This window comes from Coniosporium apollinis (assembly GCF_000281105.1).
Source record: "Coniosporium apollinis CBS 100218 chromosome Unknown supercont1.8, whole genome shotgun sequence".
NCBI lineage: Eukaryota > Fungi > Ascomycota > Dothideomycetes > Coniosporium > Coniosporium apollinis.
This window is the reverse complement of record NW_006913270.1, coordinates 275,934-294,575: the sequence shown is the minus strand read 5'-3', so window position 1 is coordinate 294,575 and position 18,642 is coordinate 275,934. Positions and strand designations below refer to the sequence as shown.

General features: G+C 54.4%; 7 protein-coding genes across 7 annotated transcripts; 4 read left to right on the top strand and 3 right to left on the bottom strand.

Moving 5' to 3' along the window:
• Positions 1-76: 76 nt before the first annotated feature.
• Positions 77-755, bottom strand: W97_02236 (uncharacterized protein; the record flags this gene model as incomplete). Its single annotated transcript, XM_007780137.1, has 2 exons — positions 77-183; positions 239-755. 2 exons carry the CDS (start codon positions 753-755, stop codon positions 77-79), a joined length of 624 nt encoding a protein of 207 aa, XP_007778327.1.
• A 3,555-nt stretch (positions 756-4,310) lies between these two features.
• W97_02235 (uncharacterized protein) lies at positions 4,311-5,711 on the top strand (the record flags this gene model as incomplete). Its single annotated transcript, XM_007780136.1, has 1 exon — positions 4,311-5,711. The coding sequence occupies one exon, from the start codon at positions 4,311-4,313 to the stop codon at positions 5,709-5,711; it is 1,401 nt and encodes a 466-aa protein (XP_007778326.1).
• A 272-nt stretch (positions 5,712-5,983) lies between these two features.
• On the bottom strand, positions 5,984-6,325 carry W97_02234 (H/ACA ribonucleoprotein complex subunit 3; the record flags this gene model as incomplete). The annotated part of the gene is made up of 3 exons (XM_007780135.1): positions 5,984-6,009; positions 6,062-6,111; positions 6,201-6,325. The coding sequence occupies 3 exons, from the start codon at positions 6,323-6,325 to the stop codon at positions 5,984-5,986; spliced, it is 201 nt and encodes a 66-aa protein (XP_007778325.1).
• A 281-nt stretch (positions 6,326-6,606) lies between these two features.
• On the top strand, positions 6,607-7,028 carry W97_02233 (uncharacterized protein; the record flags this gene model as incomplete). Its single annotated transcript, XM_007780134.1, has 2 exons — positions 6,607-6,772; positions 6,835-7,028. The coding sequence occupies 2 exons, from the start codon at positions 6,607-6,609 to the stop codon at positions 7,026-7,028; spliced, it is 360 nt and encodes a 119-aa protein (XP_007778324.1).
• Positions 7,029-7,207: 179 nt separating this feature from the next.
• On the bottom strand, positions 7,208-9,982 carry W97_02232 (uncharacterized protein; the record flags this gene model as incomplete). Its single annotated transcript, XM_007780133.1, has 1 exon — positions 7,208-9,982. One exon carries the CDS (start codon positions 9,980-9,982, stop codon positions 7,208-7,210), a length of 2,775 nt encoding a protein of 924 aa, XP_007778323.1.
• A 357-nt stretch (positions 9,983-10,339) lies between these two features.
• W97_02231 (uncharacterized protein) lies at positions 10,340-11,699 on the top strand (the record flags this gene model as incomplete). The annotated part of the gene is made up of 2 exons (XM_007780132.1): positions 10,340-10,454; positions 10,504-11,699. 2 exons carry the CDS (start codon positions 10,340-10,342, stop codon positions 11,697-11,699), a joined length of 1,311 nt encoding a protein of 436 aa, XP_007778322.1.
• A 2,711-nt stretch (positions 11,700-14,410) lies between these two features.
• On the top strand, positions 14,411-18,595 carry W97_02230 (uncharacterized protein; the record flags this gene model as incomplete). The annotated part of the gene is made up of 3 exons (XM_007780131.1): positions 14,411-14,785; positions 14,833-14,936; positions 14,986-18,595. 3 exons carry the CDS (start codon positions 14,411-14,413, stop codon positions 18,593-18,595), a joined length of 4,089 nt encoding a protein of 1,362 aa, XP_007778321.1.
• Between the last annotated feature and the right edge of the window lie 47 nt (positions 18,596-18,642).

The window sequence follows — 18,642 nt, the reverse complement described above, 5'->3', positions numbered from 1 at the left end:
AGAAGCGGCACCAAGGGGATGTGGGTGGTCCTCTTCCGGTGAAGGACAGCGGCGGGTTGCGCGATCGATGCGGCACTCAGTGGAACATGCATCCGTATCCACCCAACTCGTATGCTTCCAGGGCAGCTCGGCTCGATGAGGGAGCGCACCAAACGGTGACGACCATGCCGCGTCTGGCGAAACCTATAGTATGTGTCAGGAGTAGATCGTACCAGTAGACTTTTGATGTTTGTCTTACGCCCGTGCTGCTGGTCGGGGTCCAATGTCCAAACTCCATTACAGAATTGGCTGATGAGGGCGTACTGGAGAAGTTGGGGATGGATCGAGAATGCTACGAGTGCCAGGATTATAGGCAGCTCACCAACCAGCCCACCTTTCTGACTTTGGTCATCTGCGTGGTAGATTTCGGAGAACAATTGTCCCGGCCAATGTTCCCGAGATAGATGCGCGCATAATGTATGTTGTCCGATCGGTACAGTCGCCGATGAGAGGCGGCATCTATCGGGTGCTTCTCCCGCATCACGAAATCCCAGGCAGAACCAGTCCATATAGTGAGGGCTATTGTGGCCGCCATGCTCAGGGCAAGCAGGTCCGTCACCGTCGTCGCCATCGCCTACCTGATACTTGGTCGCATCGTAGTTGATGGCGTAAAAGGTGCCACGGTCATAGTACATGGAGCAAACCCTGTACTCCTCAGTCCCCTCTGGCAAGGCTCTGTCCCATGGGATGATGCTTTGGCCGTTGCAATAGAACATCCTGCCAGGGGCTCCGTCGGGGCCGAGCTTGTTCGATCCCCGTGATCGGGGCGGACCCCAGCACCCGAAATAGAAACAACTGCGGGTGTTAGGCGCTTGACACATGCCGTCAATGCGCAAGAAGAAGGCGATGCGAGTCTGTGTTTGCTGTAGAAGCCAGCGCCATCAGCGTCTAAGGAAGCAATAGGGCAGAAGGGCGCTCACGGCCATGTCTGTGGATCCACGGTTCAGAACTCTGTGACTAATTGAGCGGTACGTGCGGTTTCAGTCCGGTCTTGCTACCGAGTGACCGCAAAGTTGGGGCGACCCCTTAAACCCGCGTTGCGGCTCAACAAGTCTTCGGACCATAGTGCCCACAGCTGTCGGGGGTGTCAGCAGACAGGAGCTGCCAGCCTATAGACAGCAGCAATCTCATGACAATGACGCCCAAGCTGAACGGCTGCCTTAGCGTTAAAGATAGCGTCAAAGCCATGATGATGATGGAGGCGCTGTCAACCAGTATGCCGCCTTTTCGTCATGTGGATAGTCGGATGCAAATGAGCGTTTGCGGCATCTCCGCGTAAAGTGATCATCGAAGATAGGGATGATACAATCTCATGCTGAGGCTTTGCGGTTGAATGGATTGCTGTTACGGAGTCGCCGAAGTGACGTCTCTTCGAGGCTCAGAGACTGTGGCAGACCCTGAGGTGAAACCAATTGGGAAGGGAGGATCTCCGCACCTTAACCCGGCGTCAGCGAGCGGTTGTGCCAGCTGTCAGTACCGACCACCTCTGGGCAAACTGGTGTGACGGCTCCCCCACAGAATAACCCTGGCCTGGGATTAACCACTCCGCCAGTAAGAGGCATCCGGAGCGACATGGCGCACGGCACAACCGGTACGGTATCGAATCGTCCCGCGATGGTGCCGCGGAAGGCTCTATGCCTATGCTTGTCTCGTGACTAAGCAGTGGAGGGTGTATGCAACGCTGCGTTTCTGGCATTTTAAAGCATTTGTGGCAACGCGTAGAGAGTATTCGATCCGAGAAACATGCGAAATCGAACAGGACTCGAAAAACTTGACGTAGATGTATGCACGTGCTAAGAAAACACCTGTGTGACTTGAGGCTCAACAATTGAACGAGACGCGCGCGACGCATAAAGAAAGCTAGAAGCCCAGAGCTTGACAAGCGATCCAGCTGAATTGCTTTTGGCGAACGAGCAGGGAACAGCCGCTCTATCTTTGCCGTGGATGGTTACCAGTCTGTCGGGAGCGCGAGGCTACGATGAGTAAGCGGGTAGCGAAAAACAACTGAGAAAGTGACGGAGTTGTTTGGATCTGAAAGATGTGGACGAAGTGTGCTTGAAGTACTTTCAGCGACGGACACAGCCTCTTTCTAGGATCCCGCTAACGAGGTGTGACAGAAAGCTCGTCAGGCGGTCAGGGTTAGACGGGGCGTAGTCGACACCGTTGCATTCACAGCCCCCTCGAAGAGTTCGCCCCATTTTCTGCTTAACCATGGTTCGCTGGTCGGTCAGTATTCTTTCGCTCTGCCTCTTGGTACCACCAATCTGGCTGAGAGATCCGACAAAAGCCGCAGACGAAGGATTGCCATAAGTCATCGGAAGCGGATCAAACTTCCGATTCCAGTAAGAGCTTCGGCCAGGATCCAAGACAAGAGGGCGATACCACTTTCAAAGGACACCTATACGAAGGGAGACCTTCAGAAGACAAACATCTCGGTATAACATGTGGTGTAACGAGAGCGACAGAGTGGGGACGATGTGCGGATGTCAACGGAAAAACGAGGAGCCCGTATCTGGGGCTAGGGTATCAGAGTGTCCGTGAACTCGACGATACTTGGGCAACTTATGGAGTGAAACACAACCAACATGCATCAGGCTTGCGGTGACCTGCATGATCGACGCTGGGAGGTAGAGGCGGCCTTGAGCCAATCATTAAATACCTGAGCCCAACTCATAAAAGCTCAGCGCCTTACCCTTAGCTATAAAGGAGGTTCGTAGTAGCCGGTATGCCGCAGCATGTTCAGCGAGTGGTCGACTGCATAGAGAAAATTTTCCCGAGACATTTCAAACGGTCTGATTCCTCGGAACGTAGGTTGATTGTAACGGCTTGTCGTAGTCTTGGACGGTGATAGGTAAGGACTCAGTAGACGCATATCAGCTGCTATGGACGCGCGTTGGAGCGTCATTTGATATGCTTCTTTGGCTGAAAGGGGTCGATGACCGAATCCGGCTTCATGTAAGTTCAAGTGCCAAAGTTCTTACTAAGGATCGAGTTCTTGTTCGCTTCTCTCGCATGCGATTCTCTTACACATGACTTCTTCACCAGAGATATTCGTCCGTTTTCTCTAGCTTGTTCAAACGCGTATCCCCTATGCCAATCTCACCAAGGTCCGTTGAATGGCCGAGGCAAGCGGCCAACTCTTGCTCCAACGCCCGATTACTTTCTTCTTGAATTCCAGCTTCCCTCCCTGTCCATTCTTTTTCTCTCCTTGTCCGCACCTTCCGTGTCGGAGTTACTTTTAACCCATCTCTTTGTTGAGTTTGTATCGCTTTTTGATATCAAGTCGCCCAATCTTGTGTAACGTGGTCCTGACCAACTGTCCTGACGCCAGCAGGGAACTTCCTGATGGGAGACCCAGAGCTAACCCACTAAAGGCGCTGTATGGATCATCGAAAGTCTCTGGCCACGTCCGATGGATAACCTGCATAGTGGTTTCCCTGTGTCACAAACATTGTCTAAGAGCAATCATTGGCCAACGTATGGGCATGCGCGGCTTTCGAGCCAACCAAATCTTGTACCAGCAACGGGTATACCTTGATGCCGCCTGCAGACTATTCATCGGACGTCGCTAGAGGCTGTAGGTAACTTGGTAGGAGGCGCTGTGTAGTGGTGAGGATAGAGGTTCGTTGTGGATCGGGCGGTAGGAGAGGAATCCATCGAGCGAGTTTCCTTCAGTACCGCCAGTACGCTTTGAGAACCCGGATAGATTGCGACCAGATCGCAACATCTCGCGATCATTCTTACTCCTCTCGCGTCGGCGGCGCATCGATGGTGACATTTGATCTCCTTTCAGTCTTAGCGTGCGGTTTGTCGAGTGTCTTCGCTGAGGAGACATGCGGCTAGCGGTGCAGCCTCTCCTGCCGATCCTCGTTCTCGGGTGGCTGAATTGGTCGTCTCGCAGGATGTAACTTATGGGCTTGCTTGTCAGCCTCCATGGCTGGAGCTTGGTGGTTGATTCCAGCTCGAAAGTCGCGACGTGGCTTGGACTACCGCGGCCATGAGAGTAACGGGTCAACCTAACTGCCACAGAGTGAAAGATCTTCCGGTAATCGTTGAAGAGAGCCCCAAGACACCTATGTGGAGTACATCGATACCTTGCCCTACTTCGCACGATTGGCTTACGTAACTGAAATAAATTATCTGCGGTGGGTAATTTATGCCACGCAGAAATCGCGCAGCCACCTCGAAGCCCACCTCGTGACTTTGAAAATTCAACCTTGAACAAGCAGACACACAGATAGGAAAAATCGAGCAAAGACAAGTCGCGCATAATGGGCCCCCTGCTATCAGAAAAACCTGTTCATACTCTCGTTCTGGATACAGGACCGATTATCAAGAATGAGCCCGCAGTATCTACCCTGCTATCTCAAGCAGAGATTCTAGTAACGACGCCTGCAATAATATCGGAGATCCGGGATTCAACTACAAGAAATCGTGTCCAGTCTACCCTACTACCATTTCTAACGCTACGAGAGCCAAGTCCAGCCAGTATCAAAGTCATCACGGATTTTGCCCGCCGAACTGGAGACCTGTCTGTGTTAAGCAGACCAGATATACAGATCCTTGCCCTCGCATATGAGCTCGAGTGCGAACGCAACGGTGGAGACTGGCGGCTGAGGAGCGTTCCCGGCCAAAAACGCACAAATGGGCCTCCTCCAAGCAAGAAATCCGAGGCCGCAACAACACTTACCGAAGAACTGTCTCAGGATATAGCCTCTGGCGCCGGGAATCAAACTCTCGATCCTGCACAAGAAGCTATCAGCGAACCTGCAATCGCACCGGAAGACATGTCACATGACCTGAATACATCAGAACCGACAGACAATATCAGCAAAGCACTCGCAGATACGCACATATCGGACCTACCGGAGGCACAGGAATCTAACGAGTCTAGCGAGCCCAACGATCCGAAAGAGCCCGAAGAGCCTGTAATAGCAGACGGTCAACCACCAGAGGATACAGCAGCAGACGCACCAGCGCCGCCCGTCCAATCTCCCGACTCCAAAAGCCAAAGCACGCCATCGAGGCCAGACTCCGACTCCGACTCCGAAGGTTGGATAACGCCCTCCAACATCAAAAAGCACCAAGACCGCGACAGTCTCTCCACCACATCATCAACCCCCGAGCCCAAAACCATGCAAGTCGCGACCATCACCACCGACTTCGCCATGCAAAACGTGCTCCTCCAGATGAACCTGAACCTGCTGTCGCCGAAGCTGCAGCGCGTCAAGCACCTCAAGACCTTCGTGCTGCGCTGCCACGCCTGCTTCAACGTCCACAAAGACATGAGCAAGCAGTTCTGCGCGCGGTGCGGGAAGCCCACGCTTACGCGTGTGGCCTGCTCGACGAACCAGAATGGCGAGTTCGTCATGCATCTCAAGCGGAGTATGCAGTGGAATACGCGCGGGGATAGGTATAGCATCCCGAAGCCTGTGGCTGGATCCGCGAATGGGAGGGTTAGTGGAGGTGGTAAGGGCGGCTGGGGCCAGGGTTTGATTCTGGCGGAGGACCAGAAGGAGTATGTCAAGGCTGTGGACCAGGAGAAGAGGGTCAGGCAGAGGGATCTCATGGATGAAGACTATTTGCCGTCAATCTTCACGGGGGACAGGCAGAGGGCTGGAGGAAGGCCGAAGGTGGGGGCTGGGAGGAATGTCAATTCGAAGAAGAGATAGTGGGTTGGGAAATGCAAGCGGCATTGTCACGAGGAGAATGAATCGGCATGGCATTGCGCGGCGTAATAGTACAGGAAAATTAGACAAGGTTGTGGCTTAGATATACCACATTAGTGGAGGGTATCGTGTGGGGTCTTTGTGTTCTATAGACAGCACGCTACTAAATACCCTCGCAAATCAGACATGAACAACCCAATCCTTGGGCCTGATATGTGAACACCTCAAACTCCCAATCGCCATACACCAAGCCAGCAAAGATCGCCCATAGCCAGCTACTGTCCTAGCACCTTCTTGTCATCTGCGCTCAAATTAGCTCATGGACTGCTTTCTCAGAGCTTGATCTTCCGTACTTTGCTGCGTCAAAAGCAGGCCATAGCGCTTCTTGAGAGTGACCCGATGCCTAGAAAAAAAGCGTCAGCTTCTTGCCCTCCTACATGTTCCGAAATCGCCATCCTTAGATATCCCGCCGTGTGATCTGTGGCGACTGACCTCGAGTACTTGTCGTCAGGTGAGAATCTTGCCGGATGTGCTGATTTGGAAACTGCGCCGTCGAGGACTTTCTTGAGGGTGTAGACGCGCTTGCCGCTGGCGTCGGGGATGTACATGAGATGCATGCTGTGCGCGTAATTAGTACGATCTACGCGTAGCTCGGTGTGCTTTCTTACATGGCTGAACTGGGTGGGTGACTACTGTATCCTCTCTGAAATGCGGCGAGCTTGAACTGATTTGCGGTCGTTAACTTTTTGTGAAATCTTGGCGCTCTTTCGCTCCGGATGCGCCCGACGTTTCGCCGGTATATAGAGGACAGCTTCGCGACTTTATGATTTCACTACCAGTAATAATCATTGCGCATACAATACCAGAGTCTATCCTGAACAGCATCACGAGAACCACAATGAAGTCCCCTCTAGATCTCCTCCTCCTCATCCTCAGCTTCGCCCTCGCCGCAACAGCCCAATTCCAGTTCTTCGAGCAGATGTTCAGCCACGGCCAGCAGCAGCAACAACAACCTCAGAACACGGGAAGCGACTCTGCGTGGTATCGGCAGACGTACGACAACGGTAGGCCCTGCCTCTTTCCTGCCTCAGGCTCCAGAATGACGGATGCTTACACTATATACTAGCGTATTGTGACAAGTACCTATGTCCTGGCACCCTTTCGTGCGTGCACTTCCCGCACCACTGTCCGTGTGCATTCTCGGAGGTTGAGGAGAAGGTTGAGTTGGGCGAGGGCATTGCTATTTGTGCGAGTAGAGGGGGTTGGAAGGCGGGGGAGGCGGCGAGAAAGATCGAGCTGGCGAGGAAGGGGCTGTTGTAGGGGGGCAGTAACGTATGTGCATTTTTGCAGCGTACACGTAATGATCGAAGACTCAAAGAACGTCGATCTCATGTGGACGTAGACGAGAGTGGTCCCTAACCAAGTATCCTCAACACCCTTCTGAAGTCCCGGATACGTTCTCCGTGCGCCAGCGATCCATCCAAGAGAGCAGTGTAATCTCACGCCTTCTCCACATACTTATACCTGTACGCCTGCGGATCCTTCACTCCGCATTCCTCCTTTCCCCACTCATGCATCAGCGCCTTTCCCATCATCTTCCTCTCCTTCCACAGCTTTTCAAAACGGGCCGCCCATTCCTTCTCCTTCGTCCTAATCAGCTCCACAATCCGCTCATCCATCTCCCTGTTAACACTCTCATAATCCCCCCTCAGCACCTCCGCCTCCTCTCTCGCCGCCCTCGCCTCCGCCTCCGCAGCCTCCACATCTGCCCTCAGCAGCTGGGTATCATTTCTCAGCGCCTCGCGCTCAGCTTCCAGCTCCCTGACCCGTTCAGCCGATTGCTCCAGGGCCGCAGACAACCGCATCGCCACCTTCCTCGCCTCCTCACCCGCCTTCCTCTCCCCCTCAAGCAATCCCCCAATCCTCTTAACCGCCTCCTCAGCCTTCGCCCTCATTTCTTCAATCTTCGCTTCATGTCCCTCCCTTAGCCCCTCCATCTGCACCTGCAGCGCCTCAACCCGCGCCCACGCCTCGCTCCGCTGGTCCGCGAGCTTGTCGCGCAGGTCGTGCAACTCGTTTTCTTTTGCCCAGAGGGCTGCGGCTTGGGCGTCGGCTTCTGTGCGTAGGGCTTTGGTTTGTTGCCGTGCGTTCGCCGCCTCTTGCTCGGCGTCGCGGCGGTCGTCACGCGCTCGGGAGAGGTCGAGGCGGGCGCTATCTAGGTGTTGGCGCAGGGAGGTGAGGCTGGCTTCTAGGGTCGCGATGCGGGGGTCTGGGATAGTGGATGGTGGGAAGGAGGGGGTGGGGGGCTGGGCTGTGGGATGTTGGTCTTTTGCTGAGAGTTGCGTGAGCGCTTCGTCGCGCTGCTGCTGCGCTGTTGATAGGCGGTGCTCGAGATCCGCGATTCGGGCTTCTGAAGTGGCCTTCAATTGCGCCAGCTCCGCCTCATGGGATTTGCGGGTAGCGGAGTGAGATGCGTCGTTCTCGGAGCATGCTTCTTCGAGCTGTTGTTGCAGACTTGTAACCTGCTCTTTCAGCCTCTTGATCTGGCCCAGGTAAGCCGAGTTCCGCTCCTCAATCTCGTTTTCATGCTGTTGTCTTGCTTCTTCGAGGGCCTCTCGGTGTTCTGCATGAAGCTGGGTGCGAAGGCTTGAACTTGTGGATCGGAGATCTTGAATCTGCTGTTCGTAGTCGTCACGCTGCTGTTCGAGCTCCTCGGCATGGGTGTTTTGTGCGGCTTGGAGCTGCTTCGAGGCGGATAGCCTGGTATTGGCTTGCTCTAAGTCAGACTTGAGCGAGTCGAGATCGTCCGTAAGGGATTCTCGAAGTGTGTTTAGTTCTGCTTTATGGGCTTTCGTGGCTGATGACTGAGCTGCTCGGAGCCTCTCTAGCTCAGCGTCCTTGGTCGTAAGTTCCTCTTCGAGCTCTGCGTTGCGTGCTTTCAGCCGTTCGATCTCAGCCGAAGCTATCTGCGTTTGTCTTGTGAGATAGTCACGTTGTCGTACCAGCTCCTGCTGATGCTGTGTCTGGATCTCTTGGAGTATCTTTTCTTGGACGTTATTGGCCTCGGTTGCCTTACTCTCGGCGTGTTCTAGCTGAGTACGTAGGTCTTGGACAACGGTCTCGTGATCTTTTCTCGCTGCCGTAAGAGCTTCGACATGCGCTTGCTCCGCTGTCGTCAGGCGCTCCTCGGCGTCCTTCTCGTATTCTTCGAATGCGTTTCCCAGTTGCTCAATCTCCGCCTTCAGCCCTTCCACTTCGGATGCGGATGCGACGTATTGAGAATCCAGCGTCTGCTCGTGCTCCGCTCTTGCGTTCTGCATGGCTTTCGTCCAGCTGCCATTCAGTTTTTCATTCTGAGTGCGAGCAGCTGCTAGGAGGTTTTCTAGCTCGGCGACTCGTGCGTCTGACTGCTCCTTCTGACGAGATAGCTGCTGCTGTAGCTCCTCAATCTGATTTGTATCAGTCTGGTGTTGACGGCTTGCACGTCTATCATCGCTTCGGACCGACCCCTGATCTACTGGAGTGACTTTCCGCGGTGTGTCCTCGTAGTCCTCAACGGTAGGCTGGAGTGTGCGTGCCGTCGTAGCCGCTGAGGTTGGCCTGGACGCATTTCCAAGAGTTGCCGAAGGAGACGATGGAGCGCTTTCTGAGCGGTCTGGCAGGACTTGAGACGAAGAAAAGTAGTTCGCGTCGTCGTCTGCTGTAGCTGTGGTCCCATTCTTCCCAGTAGGCGCGAAGAGGGAATCGTTCAAGTTCTGCATGAGCGCGCCGTTGGACGTACTCCGAGTAGAGGGCATGTTCGCTGGTTCCTCGTCCGTGACTTCCTCTTCTCCGACGCGTCCTTCTGACTGCTCGTCCTCTTCCTCGTCGAGGGTTTGCTCTCCCATTTCTTCCCCCCTCTCTTCGTTGCCCTCGTCATACCCATCCTCTCGCTCTTCATTTTCGAACCCCTGCCCGATTTCCCCCGCACTACTATCACTCTCAACCCACTCCTCCAAGTCCCTCTCAACCGTCTCATCCTCCAGCTTCCCTGGCTCCGTTACTGTCGGCACTGGCAGCTTCGTGCGCATCCAGTATCCCATGTTCTGCGTGAAGTCGCTGGGGCCATCGATGTCTTCCGTCCTAATCAGATCAACGTCCTCGTCTTCGCCTGGAAGCGGTATATCTAGCGCGCTGCTGTCGCTTGCGGAGCCGTAGAGCGCGGCGGCGTCGATGGAGTATTGGATGCTCGCTTGGCTGAGGGCGCGTGGGCGGGTTGGGGTTGGGGTGTCCATGTTGAGATGTTTAGTAGTGATGCATGCGATCCGAGGGTTTTAGCGCGTGGGGCGCGTAAGAGTGGACGGTTTGGTGCAGTGTTGGTGGTGTTGATGGGAAGTGCAGTTGCGGGTGGTGGAGCGGATTGTTGATGGATGTTTTGATTGCGGGCCGAGCCGCTGGATCTCACGAAACGCGCACGCGATCGGGAGACTCGATTTGGTAGTGCCGGAGGCGGTGGACTTGAAATCTGATGTCACTGGCAATTTGTTGATCATCGACCTTACGCTTAATCGTTACTCGAGTTCCCTAATCCTATCAAAGGACTATACATTGGTACCCACTCTGCTTCTCCTCCGAGTCATTCATGCTGAGAGATGGCTGTTCCACGTAACTCAATCCGAAGCTTCCTCGTCAACGCGAAAAGCGCGCTCCACACTGCTATCCAGAAGAGCCAGAAAGTTACTCTTGTCATAGGCAATGAGTCTGCCGGTACGTACTTTGTCTTCCATAGCTATCAGCATGCTGAACTGATGTGTAGACCTCGATTCGCTGACCAGCTCCCTCCTCTACGCCTACATCCGCTCCAGCACCCCCACCCCAAACGCCTTCACCCCGCTCTACATTCCAGTAACGAACATCCCAGCCGCCGACGTCGACATCCGCCCCGAGTTTCTAAAAGTCCTCTCACACGCCAACTTAGAGAGCCAGCACCTTATCACGCTCGACGACCTGCCCGACCTCTCCAGCATCGGGTCCCAGCTGCCACCCTACAATACCAAGTGGGTCCTCGTCGACCACAATGCGCTGCAAGGCGCTCTGGGGTCTATCTACTCAGGGCGCGTTCAAGGGGCAATAGACCACCATGAAGACGAAGGAAAGGTGCCGAGGGATACTGGCGACGAGCCGCGCATGATTACAAAAGCCGGCAGCTGCACTAGTCTGGTCACGGAATACTGCGCGAAACCTTGGGACGGCTTATCATCCTCGGCCCAATCATCTGGTGCAGCACACGGTCAAGACGATGCAAGTGGTGTGGTGGACGATAGCGCAGTGAGTGCGTTGTGGGATGCGCAAATTGCGAAGCTGGCGCTAGCGAGTATTGTAGTCGATACAGCGAACCTACAGTCGAAGGACAAAGTCACAGACCACGATGAATATGCTGTGAAGTACCTGGAGGCGAAGATCATGGCCGCGCCGCAGGTCTCTAGGGATTTTGACAGAGGGAAGTTCTACAAAGAGATCAACGCGGCTAAGAAGGATATCGGCAGTCTACCGCTACGCGATATCCTCAGAAAGGACTACAAGCAGTGGACGGAAGGGAAGCTGGATCTAGGAGTCAGCTCCGTCGTGAGGCCGATAGAGTTCCTCCTAGAGAAAGCGAAAGAAGAAACTCAGGACAAGTCGATGCAGGAAGCTTTCTTAGCAGCGATTGAGCATTTCGCACAGGAAAGGAATCTCCAGATCTACGGGATCATGACGATCTCGACCTCCGCGAGTGGGGATTTCCAGAGAGAGTTGCTTGTCTGGTCTTTTACGCCCGAGGCGAAGCAGGCAGCCCAAAAGTTCTCGGAAAACGCCGCGCAAGAGCTTGGTCTAGAAGACTGGCACAGCTCGGATGGCACCAGTCTGGACGATGTTGAAAGGGATGAAAAATGGCGCAAAGCTTGGTGGCAGCGCAAGGTTCAGCACAGTAGGAAAAGGGTTGCGCCTTTGCTGAGGCAAGCTATGAGCTGACGCCAGAGGGGTGGGCGTTTGTGAATATGGCGCGCTTCACGACACGTTGGAAGAGCCAGATGGATGTGTCAGGGGTCATTTGACGTGCAGCTGGTATGGACTTACCCCAGATCTCGAGGGCGGCTTGGTTGCGTTGCCGTCAAACAATGGATTGCTGCAGCGTGCTACGAGAACGGTGCAGGACCGCGCTCGCGGATAGTGGCAGCATTGACACCTCCTGAGTTCCTTACGATAAGATGAGGATGCTCCATCGGAACTTTTCACTCCACACTCTCACCAAATCGCAAAAATTTGGTTCCACAGAAAACACTTAGCAAGATAGAAAATAGCATCCCAGAATGCGCCTCAAGCGCAACAGGGCCAGCTCCACATCTTCAAGATCGAGCCATGGGTTCGGCTTTTTGTGTGAGCCAATCAAAGGCGGATCAACCCATCACAATGCATCGCATGCCAACTCATCACTGCGAGGTGCCTATCAATGCAACGAGAGCCAGCGCTTTTGAGCTTCAGACGCATGCTCGACGAGCTAATGCAACTAATATGTCGCTAGAGCCAAGCGTGCCTTCGAGGGCAACTTTATGCAAAACAAGACGCGGCCGCAGAAACGGCCGGCAGCCTCCATGGTGGCTTGAGATGCTTCGGGTGATCGCTTTTAGAGAGAGACATGCCTAACAACGCGCTGCGGACCTCCAGTGTTCGGTCAGTTGGCTTAACATGCAACAAACAATTCATAGCGCACAATAGCTGCACACTCACTCGTGTGCGTTTTCTCAAGGACCCTGCTGCTCCTACGATACGGCCAAGCTCTTCGAGGGACCAAGCAAGCTGAAGAGCACCCCCGATCTTTCCATGCTTCTTGATCCGCGCCACTGCACGCCGCTGGTTCTGGCGACGAGCGAAAGCTGGCGGGACCTGTCAGAGCCAGTTCTTCGTCGGCTGCGGCGAACTCATGCATGGACACGCTGGCCATCCGCGCCCTGATTCGTCGTCGACTTGCGATGAGCTGGCCATGCTGCCCTGCAGGTCATGCTTGCTGCTGCTGCTGCTGCTGCTGCTGCTGCTGAATCTCCTCGCCCTTGTCTTTGCGGTTATCACGGGCGAAACTCAGCCGGGTTAATGCCACTGCAGCGTACACGCAGTCTGCCAATAAGCCTTTCAAGTTTCGCGATCCACCTCAGGTTGTTGTTCCATCAAATCTCCGTCTCCGTCGTGCGCTGTCGACTCGACTCTGTATACACCAATCAGTGTTTGCGCTGCTATCGATACGTGCATCACCAGCATAAGACGCATCGGCCAAAGACCGAGGGGCATCGCGCAAGCCGTCGACTGCCAACACATCCAGCCCCGTACCAATACCCTTCTACACGGCGCGCAGCTAGTGCTGGCCGTATCGTGGACATGCGGTCCTAGAGGATTGTGACTTGGCATCTCGGACGCCGCGCCAAGCTCATAGGCGGTCTTCCTGATGGCGAGATGAGTGGAACTGATATAGCCTCGCTGCCGGCGCCGGCCTCCCGTTCTTCACCTCGTATGTCGATGCGCTCTTACATCCACTTCATATGCTATCAGCACTCAATCTCCTGGTCTTGCGCGACTCTTTATACGATGATCTGGCGAAGCTAAATCCTACCGCAGCCCTATCACCAACGATCACGCACGTCTCTTCCCGAAGCGCTACTCCTTCTCCTATTGCGCTTAATGATCCTCCTCTCGAGACAACCTTCAGGTCCGGGAGTCCCTCCAGGCCGCACTCACCTCCTGCGCAACTAGAACATCAAGACAATTGGCCTGGTGAGACTGACGACAAAGGCGAGGCCAACGGGGGACTTCAGCGACCCTCTATGCCACCATCAACCTCCGCGCCTGCCGGCCGTCTTCCCCGACTATTGCCTCACGAGCCGTCGCACTACACCGAAACCTCTTTGCCGACCTCAGCGCTGAGCACTTCGTCAACCTCGCTTGCTGAGCTTGCACACCTTATTAGACTTCAGAAGTATCAAGAGCAGCGATGCTGCCACGCGCGCGTACGGTTGCATCGATGGCTAGTATCAAGCGCTCTTTCCGCGCGCTTGGTACGCTGTGGAGAGCTTGCGCATAGAACTCTGATCGACAATCTAAGGTCGGACGACAAGAAGAGCTTTGCTACTTTATATAATGCATTTCAAGACGTTCGAGATTCTTGTGATGCGACCAGGAGATACGCGCTTCTGGAACCAGATCTAGAGCTCAGCAAGGCTAAGGGCGCTAAGAGCGAGAAATTTCATTCCATTTCCACTTTTTTGCATGAGATACCCAGTCCAATCCGAGACCAGCTCTTGGATTTTGTTTCGGAAATCAGGACGAATCCTGATTTCCTTGCTACTCGTATTGCTACTTTGTCACAGCAGGAACTTTCTTCTTTAACTTCTTTCCACCAGCCCTTGGATCCTATCGACTCGGTCATGGCACTTCAGACTCGAGGAAACCCTTTAGGCCAAAACCAGAAGCTTTTTGCCCAAGGTCCTAGCCCCGTAGAACGTCTGCTGTCCTTTCAACGCCATGACCCTCTCTATGCTCTTGTCTATACTATTTTCGCGAATTCCTCAGGCCCCGATTCCTCTGAGGACCTCCGCCGGACAGATGTTTGGGCTACAGCGTGCGCTCGATTGATCACTGAAGGAAAGCCCGGAAGCGATAAGTTTATCAAAAGTGTTCTCGACGCCTGGGCTGGCATGCGCGAATGGCGTGGCAAGGCCAATTTGGAATTGTACCTGATGCAGATCCTTCAGGACGGCCAGTTCTTGCTGGAGAAAGTCGAGGACCAGACTATGAGACCACGCACCACTCAGGCCGATACTAGAAATGCAAAAGACAACATCCTAGCGGAGGAGTTCTATGACAAGGCCGTTAAGAAGTTGTTCGAATTGATCGATGACGAGCCGAGCGCTGGCGGCATCCCAGACGGTGTCCTAGAGATCGGCCTTGCCATCCTGAGAAAACTCGACGATTGTAAAAAGCATCGAGCAGCTGCGCAAACTTTTATCGTATCTCGCTGGCTATTTTCAAAGTTCTTACTCAATGCCATCATCTATCCTGAGGCAAGTGCGGTATTTTTCAACAGGTAACTCCGAATGCTAACGCCAACCAGAGCCAGGGGATAATGTCTGGCTACCACATCAGCGAGCATGCACGACAAAGGATACTGAAGGAAGTCGCTATTCGTGCGCAAAAGCACGTTTTGGATATGACGTACAACTGGTAAGCAAAAACTATAGGATAGCGCATTCGTCAATTGAGTGTACTCCAGGAAGCAAAACATACCTGTCCTCCCAGAAATACGATCACATATCGAAAACATACTGTCCAGGTTCAAGTATGCCAGATCTCGTTCGAAGCCGGTGTTACTTCCTGCAAGGGCCATTACATCTCCTCGAGAGACTACCGAAGTTCAACCATTTATTGTGCTCTCATCATCTGATATTATCACTCTTGTTAACACTCTCTTCCCTGAACGCCGGCCGCCATCGAGTCAGACAGATCTGGATTCCCGAAGAAGTGGGCTAGCCTCGGCCGCTTCATCTATATCGGGCGTGTCTCTTCCTTTCCGTATACCTTCCACTCCCGGGGACTCAGGTTCCGTCTTCAGTGCTAGTGCATCTTCCTTGACTAGCGACACCACCTCGCGTGAGCCGCTTCTGGATTCAGCCGGTCAAATGCCCGACGAGCAAGAGCCTGTACTCCATGATGTTGGCCATACTGCTACCAGAATTGCACCAACAGAAGAATACGGCCGAAGGCTCCGGATGCTATGTTCAGAAATGAGACGCATCCTCGGCGTCGAAGCCGCAGCTGGTTCCTGCCATCCATGTGCGGAAAGATGGGCGGTGCTTTATGTGTCGCCAGATGGCAAAGAGCTTCGAACCCGATTGCGCAAAGATGCATATGACGAAGATGACACTGAAGAGGAGTCTCCTGATAGCGATAGCGGGGATGAGGGCATAGGCAAGGCAATGGATCTGGAGAGCGACTACCATCAGCTGAAGCAAGCCGTTACGAAGCTCGTTCAAGGATACGAGATACCAAAGGAGTTCGCACCCGAAAGCGAGTCGAAGACCTTTAGTAACCGGACGTCAACACATCGGCGAGACTTTCGAGCACACGTTGCTGCTCGCTCACAAATGGCGTCCGAGCCCGACAGGAATCCATATCACAACCAAAGTCAAATTTCGGGTCTTATTGCAAGCCAGACGTCAGCTGCGCTGGGGCGACATCGACCATTGCAGCACAAGCGAGACAGCGCTAACATAGAGACTCACAATGGACCTCAGGAAAGGGACCCGGTGCTGGTCATCATGCTCGAGGCAGCCATGCATCAATGCCAGGCTAGAGCGGACTACGTCAACGCACACCTTTACTTTAGAACTTTACAGCAGTTGCGGAGGCTCTCTTCGCCTTCGCTGACGCGAAACGGCTACGCATCTCTTCTTAACTACTTCTCGAGGGGGCCCCGTGATTCGCTCGGACGATCTGCGAGTGCCATCGAACAGTTCGAAGCATGGTCAGTCTCACTCAAGCAGTCCCAAGAATGTCACGACTTGGCAGTCGAAGACATGATGCTTCGGCTGAAGCGTCTTCGCGACAAAATGTGGTATATCACTGATGTTCGAAACTCGGCCGGGTACGATGAAGCGAGGAACATTACTCTTGCACTTAAGATCATGGGCCAGCCAACTCGGACGCCGGACGGCAAGCCCACCCAAGCTCATCGGCCGCGGAATTTTTCGAAAACATCTTCGGGCCAGTTCTTTATGAAGACCGAAGCCCAAGTGTTCGACATTATGGCAGCTTCTCCCGACCATGCCGGCCCCAACAAGCTTACTGATGAGCAGTCGGACATGACCCTGAAGTGGCTTACCCAAAATGGCATAGAGAACTTCTGCAAAGGCGAAGAAAGGATACATCGCTTCGCTCTTGAGATCGATAGATGCGTCAACAAGCTTGTCGGTGATGGTATCCTTGACGGACCCGTCCTGTGGTCTAGCGAGCTGTATCGTCGCGATAAAGAAATACTTGATAACGGCCGACAGAAGGGGGATTTGTTCCTTACAAGAGTAGGCACCTTGAGCTTCGCTGGCGATGATGACTATGAGGAACAGCCCCGTCGATCGGGCTTGAGGACTCTGGACTTCGCGCACCGTCCGAGCAACAGCAGCCTGCATTCCATTTCCCGCTGGAACGGATCACAGTACAGCTTCGACTCCGGAAATTGGAGCAGCAGCAGAGGGGTCGACATCATGGATTCTCAAGACTATTTCGGCTGGTCAAGCCCTGTGCTTGCAATTGACTCTACCGCCACCTTCTGGTCACCCTTCCAGTCCGAGTTACAAGCTCAGTCTCCTTCCAGTGCCACAAGCCTCCGACCTCGCACTGCTTCGTCGTTAAGGAGTGGCAGGATGCATCAAAACTCCGCCGGTGCCAACGATGATAAGCGCCGGTTCCTACTAGACCTCAAGCAAACTCTGACTAGCCTTCTGCTCAGTGATCTTGGTACACTTGTCTTCGGTCACGGCAGCGAGACAGATGCATGGTTCTCTGGAGAGCTTGGCGAAGAGTGTATACAGCGGAAGGAAGAAGAGTATCGCCAACGTAAACGGTCCCCTACGCGAAAGAAAGGCACAAAGAGCACACGAACAGAAAGTCGATCGGGTCCGCTTGCGGAGCTCGGTCATACTGAGAGGAGCGATCCAGCGGTGCCGGTAGCAACGCTTCAGCATCCAGGCCTTGGAAACTTGTCCGCTTCGGAATATTCTGCCTCCTCGACTGACGCTACGACCAGCGCTTCGAGTACATCAGCAGCAAAGAAAGCTGGCTTGAGCAAGTTTCCCTACGACGTAGCCTTCCGTCGCCTCCTTCGCAAATTCGCGACTCATCCAAATCCGTATACCAAGCTCCATGCACTCTGGGAGCTGGAGGTTCTGATCATTGCTTCACTCAACTCCTCTGGTCGGCACCACAACAACCGCAGGGACACCTTGCCCACGCTGCCCCAATCACCGGATTTTGGCGCAATGCCTAAACTCAGCTCGCGACATAAAACGGTGCAGGTCGACCGCGCGCAGAACCTCGAGGAAGCCATCGCAAACTGCGAACAACGACGCTCTCACACCATGGCGATACCTAAGCATACCGACACCTACCCCACCCACCCATCAGACCCGCGGTCGCCCACCAATCCCCCAAGCACTGACATGATCGTCGACGTGCTCCAAAGCCTCTTCCGCGATGCCTCTATCCGTCCCAAAACCCTCTTCCGCGACCTCCAATACATCGCCTCCTTGGTCCCCGCCCAAACCCTCGACCGCACCGAGCGCGGCAAAGCCTTCTGGGACGCCGGTCTCGCCGCCCTCGGTCTCAAGCAAGACGTCTGCCGCGTGATGATCGAGATCGCGGACGACATCGTCGCGCTGAACACTTCGAACCGGTCCGCAGCCGCGCATGCCGCCGGCAGCGGCACCCCGAGCGTGCAGCAGCAGCAACCGAACGGGTCCGCCGTCGCTGCGCACAATGGCGATGTTGCGCCCACCAGCGATCCCCTATCCCGCTTTTCGATGGCCGACGCAGCCACCATGCTCATCATCACGGCGAAAGAAGGCGACGCGGTCGCGGAGCGCGAACTCGCCATCTTCTATCTCACGCATCCGGACCTATTGCCACGGACCGTGCTGCCGCTGACGAGGCCGAGAGATGTGTTCAAGGGCGAGCTGCTGCAACGGGATCGCAAGAAGGAGGATCCGGTCCGCAGCGACCCTATGACGATGTGTGTCGCGCAGCATTGGATGGAGATGAGTAAGCGGGGCGGGGATGTATTGGCGACGAAGTACTTGAGGGCGAGGGATGAGATGGAGAGGATACCTTGAGCGGGGGGGATGGGAGATGGGTCTGGGGGCTGTAAGGTGATGACGTG